Genomic DNA, 11350 nt, shown 5'->3' on the forward strand with positions numbered 1-11350 from the left:
GTGGGTGGATGGAGGGAGCAGAGGGGGGGGGGGCAGTTCCACTGTGCAAGTGGAAGTCCTTGCACTAATTGGACGGTGTTGGATACAGCCTTAAGTCCACCTGTTCTCAAGTGTTATCCACATTTAAAAGGCCAAGAAGCTTGCTTTAAAAGCAAATGAAGTGCAGCCACGAGACAAAAGTCAAAATACAGAGGCAAGAGGCCTCACGCCAAGCCCTGGCTGATTTTATTTAAGCTGTTCCACATTACCACCAGCAGATTGTATGCAGATTGTACTCTTTCCCATCCACACACCACCACCCTTCTCGGCTAGGAGGCAGTGCCTACACTTGAGCAAGAGGTCCTCCCAGGAGGGAATGGAAGTGGTCCATCAGCATCTGACCCAGAGCAACATCCATGCCTGGACCATCTTGTTCATGCTCTCACTGTGGGAAGCTCCTCTTGTGCAGTTTTCACTCGGCCTTTTTCAAAGGCTGCTTCTTTACTTCCTGGGGGGTCATGGAGGGCTCCGTCCCATACCAGAGCTGGAGAAGGATGATGGCGTGGCAAACATGTAGGGCGGCGGAGCTGTAAACTGTTGACGGGTACGTGTTCCAAGAAAGCTCGATCAAACCTAGAATGAGCACCCTGAAGGGAGAGGAAAAAACAAATAGGACATTGTTCAAGAAGTCACATAAGGCTGTCGTAGCAGGAGGAGTGGGTTTTTCTCCTTCCCTCACTTTTACTCTTAAAAATTGTTTGTTCGTTTATTACATTTATATTCCGTCTTTCCTCCCAAAGGAGCCCAGGGCAGCAAACAAGAGATAAAACAATACAAAACATATTTAAAACTATTCCAGCACAGATGCAGACTCGGAAAGAGCTCAACTTAAAAGGCTCGCTCAAAGAGGAAGGTCTTCAGTAGGCGCCATAAAAACAACAGATGTTGCCTAATATTCAAGGGGAGGGCATTCCAAAGGGCAGGTGCCACAACACTAAAATCCCAATTCAGCTATTGTGCAGAACAGACCTGATAAGAGCCTATTTGTGGGAGGCCCTCACCTACAGAGCACAGTCATCAATTGTGTATGTAAGAGATGAGATGATCTTTCAGGTATCCTGATACCACAATGTAGAGGGCTTTCTACACCAGAACCAGGATCTTGAACTTAGCACTCGCTTCTTTGCCACCCTCCACCCTGCCCTCAGTTCTGCTTCAGCAAAGGTACTCCTAGATCGCTGGAGGAACAGGCAACCTCAGTGTCTAAGAGCACCTTTTATCAGCTTCATCTGGTGAGACAGCTATGACTATTGTGATCCATGCATCAGGAACTCTCAAGATGGGATTACTACAGTGCACTCTATGTGGGGCTTCTCTTGAGCAATCCAGAACCTGCAGCTAGGTTACAATAATGCAGCTAGACTGTTGGCTGGGGCATCCCACCAACAATATAGAACACCTCTGCTAAGAAACTGCACTTGGCTGCCAATACGTTATGTGGCTCAGTTAAAAGTTTCGCTTCTAGCATTTAAAGTGATACAAGTTAGGGCTAGGAGATTTGAGAAACTTAAGCCTTGCCCCACATGCTCCTCTCTGGCAATTGCATTCTTCTTATAGGGCATCATTAAGAGTTCTGTATGCCCCAGAAGTACACCTGATATCATTAAATATATCAGGCCTTTAATGCTGCAGCTCCAGCCTTCTGGAACCGGCATCCAACTGAAATATAAAGGTAAAGGTACCCCTGCCCGTACGGGCCAGTCTTGACAGACTCTAGGGTTGTGCGCCCATCTCACTCAAGAGGCCGAGGGCCAGCGCTGTCCGGAGACACTTCCGGGTCACGTGGCCAGCGTGACAAGCTGCATCTGGCGAGCCAGGGCAGCACATGGAACGCCGTTTACCTTCCCGCTAGTAAGCGGTCCCTATTTATCTACTTGCCCCCGGGAGTGCTTTCGAACTGCTAGGTTGGCAGGCGCTGGGACCGAACGACGGGAGTGCACCCCGCCGCGGGGATTCGAACCGCCGACCTTTCGATCGGCAAGTCCTAGGTGCTGAGGCTTTAACCCACAGCGCCACCCGCGTCCCTGTAACTGAAATATAGGTAGCTATTAAAAACTTAATTTTTAAGACAGCCTTCTCTGAAGTGTGACTTGGGCCATTTTATAATGTATACTGAGTTTGGATAATTCAATGATTTCAAAGTTTGTTTTTCGGATTTGTGTACATATTCTGCATTCTGCTTTGGAAAACATTGATTAGGAAACTGTTTATACATTCTTAAAACAAAGAGATGTGCCAATAAAGAGTTCTGAACCTCCCCTAAATATAAGGCCTTTTTATAAAAAGTTTTGATTAGATTCCTACATGAATTTCGTTACAGTGGCAACTGCATCAAGGTTTTCATAAGTGGAGGTGGAAAATTGAACTCCCTGCTTCACCCCTAATCCATCAAAATTCTGCAGCAAGCTGAGCTATTTTTTAAAATGTCTTTATTCCAGGCACCACGTGACATCTTCCCCCTTCATCCAGATTTTTTGTGTGTGTCTAACATGTGCAAATTATTTGAAATGAAATTTTACGGCACATTGCTTAACCCCCTCACTGGTTTTGATGTTCTCTTTGTGATCCTGACTTCAGCCACATCCACAACATACATTTGAAGTGGTACAAGAGTGCTTCAAATGTATGGTGCAGATGTGGCCTTTGTTCCAAAGATTTGTCATCTAACTGTTTGGGGAGCAAAGATGACTCTACAAATACCCTAATAAATAAATGGTTGCATTCAAATGTCCCCTCCCTCTGAGTGAAATGCAAGTTCTGGGTGCAACCCAAAGTTCTGTAATCATGATCAAGTGAGCATGTGCTGGAATCACAGGCATGTATGCTGTAAATTCTGTCAAATTGCAATGCAGTTCCTACACACTACATGGATCTGATTGCACACAGAAAATAGGCACATAGCTGGCATGACCCTGAGTCCCCTTGACTCATCTCCCTTCCCCGCCCCCTGCCAGTACGCACTTTAGCAGATGAGCAAGCTTCTTGGGAGGCGTGCACCAGAGCAAGTAGGGCAGAGTGTGGAAATACCAGACGTAGAACTGGTAGTGCAAGGAGCGGCTGAAGCAAACGCCGATGAAGTTGGAAGTGAAGAGAGCAAAGACTACCTGTGGCCTTTGGTTAAGGGAAGGTTGCACTGCGCAAAGTTTAAAGTTCAAATCCACTGAAGCTCTGGAATGGAGGAGCATCAAGAGTGTGGAAGCTCGCCTCTTTCCATGCCCTTTTATAAATTAAAAGTAAAGGTAAAGGACCCCTGACAGTTAAGTCCAGTTCCAAACGACTCGGGGTTTGCGAAGCTCATCTCACTTTACTGGCCGAGGGAGCCAACGTTTGTCCATGGACAGTTTTTCCGGGTCATGTGGCCAGCATGACTAAGCCGCTTCTGGCGAAACCAGAGCAGCACACAGAAATGCTGTTTACCTTCCCACTGGAGCGGTACCTATTTATCTACTTACACTCTGATGTGCTTTCGAACTGCTAGGTTGGCAGGAGCTGGGTCCGAAAAACGGGAGCTCACCCCGTCACAGGGATTCAAACCGGCAACCTTCTAATCGGCAAGCCCTAGGCTCAGTGGTTTAGACCACAGCGCCACCCACGTCCCACCCTTTTATAAAGTACTATTCATTAAACTTTTATACCACCCTCCACTGGAGGATCACAGGGCAATTTACAATATTAAAAACACAAACATACATACCATAATGAAAACCATACCACCACCACCCTGCAGTTAATTGTTTAATTATCCAAAGGCCTAGGAGAAGAGGGAAGTTTTTACCTGGGGCCTAAAGATAAGTAACTTAGGTGCCAAGCAAGCTTCGCCAGGGAGAGCATTCCACAAATGGGGGCCCACCACAGAAAAGGCCCGTTCTTGTACCATCACACCAACCGTTTACCATGTGGTTGCCCCACCACCACCACTCTGGCAAAAGGATATGATTGGCTGAGAGGGGTTGCGGAGGGTTCTTCCTCTCCGCTGGATCCTTCAGCAGTGACAGGATGCTTTCATCACACCTGCAGTTTTGGGGCAGGGTGGGGGGGATAAGGAGAGAAGCAGAACTGTTGTGATCCATAAGAAAGTGGACCCCTTCCTGCTGGGAGTATAAGCTCTTATTCAGGGCAATTCAGCATAACTTCTTCTTAATCCATGAGACAGGTTAGGCTGAGAGAGTGACAGAGGAGATCTCCAACTAGGCAGTTTCTCTCTTAAAACTAGGTGCTGGGGCAAAAAACAGACAACAGCTGCTGCTTTCCACACCCTATATATAAGATGCATGCAAGCATCTGCTCACCCTGTTGGAAACAGGATCCTAAGACATGTGGACCTCTGCTGAGATCAGGTGGGGCTGTTCTTATGACTAAGCTTCAAATGGGTGAGTAGGGATGTGAACCCAGAACTTGCCCCAGCTTTCACATTCTGTGCACTACATGACACTGACTTTCAGTGCAAGTGGTTTCTGCACCCTTGCACTGAACTGAAGCAGAATCCTGCAAAGGCTAATCTTGTGTGGGTTGTGTATGTGCCCCCAAAGTCCTGTTTGCTCTCTTGCTTTGTATCAGGCCAGTGCTGGAGAATTAGAAGCTCGCTCCTTGACAAGCAATAACAACCAAATCTCTTTCTCTCCGTGAGCCTGATTCTCCCAGATTTGAGTTTCACACGTACTGCCCCCCGAGCACAGTGACAACGCCACCATCTCACCTGTGCCACCTCTTCAGTGCAAAGAGCCCCAGGGCAGCCAAATGGGCGGCCAGCAATGCCAGGTGGAATGTCCGGTGCTGGAAAACCTCTTCTGGCAAGAATCGCCAGTTTACTGTCCACTTGAAGAGGAACTGTCGGCCCAGATCAAAGGAGCGGGACACGTACCCAACAGGGTTCACCACCAGGAAGGGCAACCCCAAAACAACCTGCAAGAAAGAACTGTGCCTTAAAATTCTCCCACAAAGAACATGAATGCAACTTTTTGGCATTCCAAGTGCAGCAAATTATGGAAGCTGAGGTCACTGCAATTCTTCAGTCTGCCAGCTTTACTTGTAGGTATCTGTCTCTTTTGGAAGACAATGAAGGTGTGCGCCTGAGGGGGTGAAGTAAAACGGGAAAGACATGTTTGGTTGCAGCTGCAGCAGCAGATGAGCCAGTGTCACTGCTGATTGATATTACCACCTAAGCCAGAAATTAGGTTCGGGTTCTGCTAATACAACTCTGTGTTCCAAAATTAGAGACATGTCGTGTTGCTTCATAGGCTCTGCTGCACATTCATCCTGTAAGTGCTTTATTATTTTTAGCAAAATGCTGGAGCATCAGGTACACAAGCTACTAGTTACTTCTGCTGCTTTAAACCTACAAAACCCATGATGCAATGCAGCTGTGAGGAAGGCATGCTTGGCCCATCCCTCCCATGTCTGCTTCCCTTCTTCCTTTCATCTATGGGGTCCTCTTGCTGCAGTTCAGCTTCTTTCCCGGCATCAGTTCCAAATGACCTGCTGCATTTATTTTGGGCAGCCTCCTCTTAATGGCTGCTGGACAGTAACTGAACCTCATGTGCACCTAGCGATGAGGTTTCCCTTGCCAAAAAAGCTCTCTGCGAGCTTGGCCAACATTAACTGCCTCTCTAATGTTTGCTTGAGGGGAAACTTACTTGCCTGCATCCTTCATAAATTGTATTTCTCCCTTCCATTTAAGAAATAAAACACCAGGGGAAACACCCACTATTTGCTTTGTGCAATTGAGTGTTATGCACTGAGTATTGTGTAACCGCTCACATGCACTGAACTCATGGAATGATGTGCAACCACACAAAACAAATTCACAAATACAAGGACAAGGAGAGAAAATGCTAGAGATGGAGCAGGGTGATGTGGATATACAGTGGTACCTTGGTTAAGTACTTAATTCGTTCCAGAGGTCCGTTCTTAACCTGAAACTGTTCTTAACTTGAAGCACCACTTTAGCTAATGGGGCCTCCCACTGCTGCTGCGCCGCCAGAGCACAATTTCTGTTCTTATCCTGAAGCAAAGTTATTAACCTGAAGCACTATTTCTGGGTTAGCGGAGTCTGTAACCTGAAGCGTATGTAACCTGAAGCGTATGTAACCCGAGGTACCACTGTATATATATTTGGACAGGAGTCTCACCATGATCACTGGAAGCCTCATCCATACTTTCTTTGTTTCTGCCTGCATATTTGCAGAAACAACGAGAGCTAGAAACTTTTTTAAAACTAAAACCTGATGATCCAATGGACAGGATCACAGCTATGTATATTTTCAAAGTATTTCACCTTGACCTAGCTCTGCTGTCACTAGGTAGTAACTGAATCAGACAAGTATTGGCCTATGGTCTGTCAGTATATTGAAACATCACAGCTGCAGACAGCCAGGTTGTTGACATCACATGATGCGCCTATCTGTGGGAAAGAAGAATTTCCCCGGACGTTCACAGGCTGGATAAGTCTTTGTGAAGAGTGTAATTTGAAACGTTCCGACTGCGCATGTTCAGGAAGTTTGTCAGACTTGCTAGAAGAACTGAACTGAAAGGACGCGTTTTTCTCTAGTGCTGTAATGTCAGAAATAAACATCATGTAAATAGATTTCTGACTTATTTTCTTTCCCCTGCGGAAGCAGGAGAGAGGGGTTGTGCATTTTACCCACGCTTGGGAAAATGTCGCCTATCAAAATCTCCCTGGTCTGTCTGGATATCAGCCAGAGGAGGTTACCGGTAAGCAAGCTCCGAGGACAGTGAGAGGGGCCAGCCTCTATGGAGGGGGCTTGCAAACCAACATGGTCATACCGCCTATGGTCATGCCTGATCTCCTAAAAGCTAAGCAGGGTCAGGCCTGGTTACTATTTGTATGGGAGACCCCCTGGGAATACCAGGCACTGTAGACTAAGTGTTGTCTGTTCTGACATGCCGTGTGGCCTTTCCTAGGCCTACCATTCCTTTTGGCTGGAGATACCAGGGGTTGAATCTGGACATGGCAAATCTTCCCATTCCTTACCTGCAGGGCTGCACAGATAGCGAGCTTGGGAATGGCTCCTAGCAGGCCAAAGCGCTGCAGGAGGAGGAAAAGGAGACCCGGTGCAAAGAGCAGGATATTCATCTTCACAGACACCGCCAGGCTGGAGGAGAGAGAATAAAAGGTGCCACTGATCCTTGTGGTTAATACAAGGCCCATTCCAGTCCCCATGCACCTTGCTTTTGCCATCTGACTTTGACTAAGAACTACAGTAGCAGCAGACTTTCACAGAGAGCAAGAGTCTGTCCTCCTTGCCCACAAGGTTTACAGTTTACACAGGACTACAGCAAGATGGCTGATGGGAGTTGTAGTCCAAAACATCTGGAGGTGCTCAGGCTGGCAAAGGCCGTTTTAGATGGACCACAGGAAGCAATGAGCTGGCTCTGAAAGTTCCCACTTTGCAAGCAGAAAAATCAGGCGTGCCCGTTATTTGTGCTTCTGCAAGAACCACTCGTTTGTTTGAAATACCCTCCCATTGGATGGATTGGCTCTAAAGGGGCTCTCACCTGAAGCAGAAGCATCCCCAGGACCACTGCTCCTCCAGGAAGAGGTTGACAGCCAGGAAAAGGATCGCCATGGCCACCGGGTCATTGAAGAGGCGCAGGACAAAGATGGAGTGGATGCGATAAGAGGCGCAGCACATGAAGAAGAAAACATAGGGCGGGACCTGCAGCAGAGGTGTCAACGAGGAAAATCAAGCCCACTTGCCATTGGGGCGGCTTCAAATGACTCAAGCTACCACTGTTCCCATTTTACAGATGGCAGTCTTCCAACAACGTGCAGCCTGTGTGTGCCTACTGGGCTCCCAGCACCTCCTAGAGGCAGTGGCTGGCAGCTGTGCTGACTGAAGCTACTTTGCCCCTTCTTTAACTCCTGGCTTTTAGTGTGGCCGGCCCTTTTCTGTGGAAATTCCTGGTGAGATACGACAGGCACCCACAATCTGTACTTTCTGAAAAGCTTTGTTCTGGCAAGATTTCTCAGCTGGGTGAATACCTCCCTGCAATGGGTGCCCAATTCACATTGGTTTTTAGTTTTAACTGCTGCTGCTTTCTGTATTGTTTTCAACTGTTTTTATTGTATTTGTGCATCGCCTTGAGAAATGCATGGAAGGTGAAATAATAGTTGTAATAATAATAACAGACAAGCATTCAGCAGAAAGTGCCTAAGTTTTTCCCTACAACTGCATGCTCAGTTGCTTTTTTCTCAAATGGTAAGGTCAGGTTCCCAGGATCCTCTTCCTCCTTGTGCAAGAGAGGGAGAACCGCCGAACCGAAAACTTGTAGCTGTGTCCTCTAATTCACAGCATATGAACACGTTTTATATGAACCTTTACTACAAAAGCATCATTTTAAAAAATCAAAGCAGTTTACAACAATAATACGTACAAAATAAAGACCACATAATTTTTTATTATTAAAAAAACACTAACTAAAGTTTGTCTTAATTGTTTAAGCCTGGCAGCAAATAAAAAGCTTTCGGCAATCATTTAAAGGTCAATACAGATTCAGAAGCCTGCTGAATATATTTTGGAAGATCATTTCACAGGGCTTGGCCAATAATACTAAAAGCTCGGCTTTGTGTTGAAATCAAATGAGCCTCACCAACCTGGGGGAAAACCAGCGATGCTCCTACAGAAGATCTCAGTGGTAGAACTGGAATATGAGGTTGCATTTTTTTACAGTTGCTGTGTACAGTATCATGAACATGGAAGTCTCAGTCTATATAAAGAGTTCAGCAGTGCAGCTCCATAGAATTCCACCTTAACCTGCACCCACCCAAACCTTGCTGTCCTCCTGGCCTTTAATTTTCAGGTCCCACATGTACTGCACAGGAGCACTGTGTTTGGATGAGGGCTCATATCTACTGTGTGACAGGAGAAAGAACAGTCCTTAGTGCTCCTTGAGGTGCTGTATGAGCTACTGACCTTACTGGTTCGGCTGTAGATGCGGAAAACGAGCAGCAGTGTGGCAAGGTAAAGGGCAGCAAAAAGATACTGGGCCAGGCGGATGTTGGTGCCACGGCCAGTTGCATAATACAGGCCCAGGAAGATGTAAACAAAGCCAGCAGGATATCTGTAGAGAGAGTGAGTGGGTAAATAGATCACCTACAGAGGAAGGAAACAGAAACTGCTCAATTGCCACCCAGACTCCATCTTTAAGAGATGTACCCACCCTACCACTCCTGAAACCCTCATTATAATTGCAAGCTCAGTGTTACTCACACAAGAGGGCCGGTGTCCCCCTTTAGTTGGGTGTAATCCAGAGTCCCATTGACAACACCCTCCACTTCATCCATATAGGCTTTCCAGTCGATCTCTGTATCTTTGGGGAAAGCACAGAAGCTGTACCATCAAGTACGAACAGGAGCTCAGTTCAGCTGCTGAAAACGGCCTGGATCTAAAAGATGGGCTCTAAAATTATCCGAGCCTACAAGAACACATGCAAAGCCATGCCTGGTAGCTGTTCCTCTGTGTAAGGCATTTAGCCATGATCTGTTTCTGAAGGGCTGGGACAGATTTTTATTTAGGCTGGGCTCTAGCAGCCAGAACAAGCATCGAGAACAGTTCTGACACTACGCCCTGGCTCAAATGAAGCCCCAGCCCTTCGTCAAAACTACCCCAGACTACACATTGTATGGAACCCTCCACGTAGTCCTGTTAACGACGCCCCACTGTGCATTGTTCAACTACGGAATTCACTGCCACAAGACGTAGCAACGGCTGCCAATTGGGGCAGTTTTGAAAAGAGGGCAGACAAATCTGTGGACGATGAATCCAGCAATGCCTGCTGCTCCTGATGGCTGCACTGCATACTGCCTCCAGCATCTATGGAGACCTGACTCCGGCTACCAGTTGAAGGTAGGGGTTGTGGGACACAACTGAGGGACGTGTTGTTGCCCTCACATACAGAGGTGCCAACTTGAATAACATATGCGGGGGCAGGCAAGCCTTAACCTGCATAATCAATCACGTAGTGTGGCACACACACACCATTTGAATGGTAATATTGGGGGGGGGGGGCAAATGGCTCCTATGCTCACGTTCTTCCCATGGTCTTCCCACCTGCTTGGCTAGTGCAGGGAGACCTTTTGCTTGACCCAGCCAGCAGGGCTGCTGTTGCCTCCTTAACCCAATCCCACAGGGTTCCGTCTGCCCGGCACGCTAGTCCTCAAGGTTTGCTGGTCCTCGCTACTACCAGAAGAGCTGCAGGCGTGAGCTTCCTCCCTCCTTCCCGGCGAGGGTCCTAACCCCACCTAAGCCTTGCCCCTTACCCACACCCCAGTGCCACTCTCCCGACCCCCCCCCCGCGGCCCCGGCCCGGGCCCCCACTCACATGCCACCCTGTGTATGACCCACTGGTTGACCCCCACTTCGGCCAGGCAGAGGCAGGCGGCCACCAGCGGGGTGTAGTGGGGCTCGAAGAGCACCAGGTGCTTGTCTTGCCAGGCCCGGCGCAGGCTCTGGCGCACGGAGGGCAGCCCGCCCGCAGGCCCCGCGGCCCCCTTCCTCCTCGGAGCGGGACCCGGAGCCATCCCGCCCGCCGCCCGCCCAGCTCCGGCCACGTTCCCCTCGGGCAGCTGCTGCTGCTGCTACGGCTGCTGGCGGCCCGGCCAGGTGGTGCCACCGCGAAACGCGCCCCGGCGCCGCCGCCGCTGCCCGGAGCAGGCAGTTCCGGCGCTCGGAAGGTTCCCTCCTCTTCGCTCTCTTCCTCCTCCTTCCCGGTGGCGGCGGAGCATCAGCAGCCTCACGCCACGAAGCCCTGGGAGGCTTTTAAGTTTTTGCTGTCTCTGTTTTGCTTTCGCATTGCATTTATTTTTATTTTTTGGGTGCTGTGGTTGTCAAGAGGGTTCTTATTTTATTTTAAAGTTTTGTGAGCCGCCCTGAGCTGGCACTTCATAGACTCTCAGAACTGCAGAGCTGGAAAGGATCCTCCTAAGTAATGCAACCCCCCCGTGGGCATTTTGTCGGATCCAGCAGGGATCTTCTTGCTTTCTTATGCCCTGAAAACGCAAGATGTGCTTTTTAGGGGAAACAAATATTCAAGGATCATGCAGGGAGAAAAGAGAATAGGGTTGCCATCAGTTCTGGTGTAAAGCAGGATCCGCCAGTATTTCAGTTGGATTCAATGCAAGGCAGAGTTTATCCTATATTTCCACTTCTCTCTCTCTTTCTGCTAAGTTAGGGATCCTCTCCAAATACATGTGTGTGAAAGGTTGTGTATTTTAAGCTCTGGGTTCAAAGCACAGATCTACAAATGCATGTGTATGTGTGACAAATGCCAGAGGGGCCATCCTGTTAGGCTG

At 48.3% G+C, this 11350-nt stretch overlaps 1 protein-coding gene across 2 annotated transcripts; it reads right to left on the reverse strand.

Annotated features, from left to right (window-relative positions):
- Positions 1 to 180: 180 nt before the first annotated feature.
- ALG3 (ALG3 alpha-1,3- mannosyltransferase) lies at positions 181 to 10665 on the reverse strand. Of its 2 annotated transcripts, XM_083442319.1 has the most exons (9): positions 10381 to 10665; positions 9270 to 9369; positions 8973 to 9120; positions 7555 to 7715; positions 7031 to 7151; positions 4736 to 4941; positions 3973 to 4050; positions 3001 to 3144; positions 181 to 626 (listed from the first exon to the last, which is right to left on the reverse strand). In XM_083442319.1, exons 1-9 carry the CDS (start codon positions 10577 to 10579, stop codon positions 452 to 454), a joined length of 1332 nt encoding a protein of 443 aa, XP_083298445.1. In that variant the 5' UTR covers positions 10580 to 10665; the 3' UTR covers positions 181 to 451. The 2 variants fall into 2 exon arrangements, with proteins under 2 accessions (XP_083298445.1, XP_083298446.1); XM_083442320.1 differs by lacking the exon at positions 3001 to 3144 and having other exon boundaries at positions 3815 to 4050.
- Positions 10666 to 11350: the final 685 nt, after the last annotated feature.

This window comes from Podarcis tiliguerta, assembly GCF_965153285.1.
Source record: "Podarcis tiliguerta genome assembly, chromosome: 5".
NCBI lineage: Eukaryota > Metazoa > Chordata > Lepidosauria > Squamata > Lacertidae > Podarcis > Podarcis tiliguerta.

What these genes read in the sequence shown, in the direction of transcription:
- ALG3 (XM_083442319.1), bottom strand. Translation starts at nt 10,579, where the DNA reads ATGGCTCCGGGTCCCGCTCCGAGGAGGAAGGGGGCCGCGGGGCCTGCG. An exon ending in GCACTGAAGAGGTGGCACAG is followed by an intron (nt 4,051 to 4,735) that starts GTGAGATGGTGG and finishes CCAAAACTGCAG; the next exon opens with GTGTGATGAAAGCATCCTGT. An exon ending in CAACCCCTCTCAGCCAATCA is followed by an intron (nt 3,145 to 3,972) that starts TATCCTTTTGCC and finishes CCAAAGGCCACA; the next exon opens with GGTAGTCTTTGCTCTCTTCA.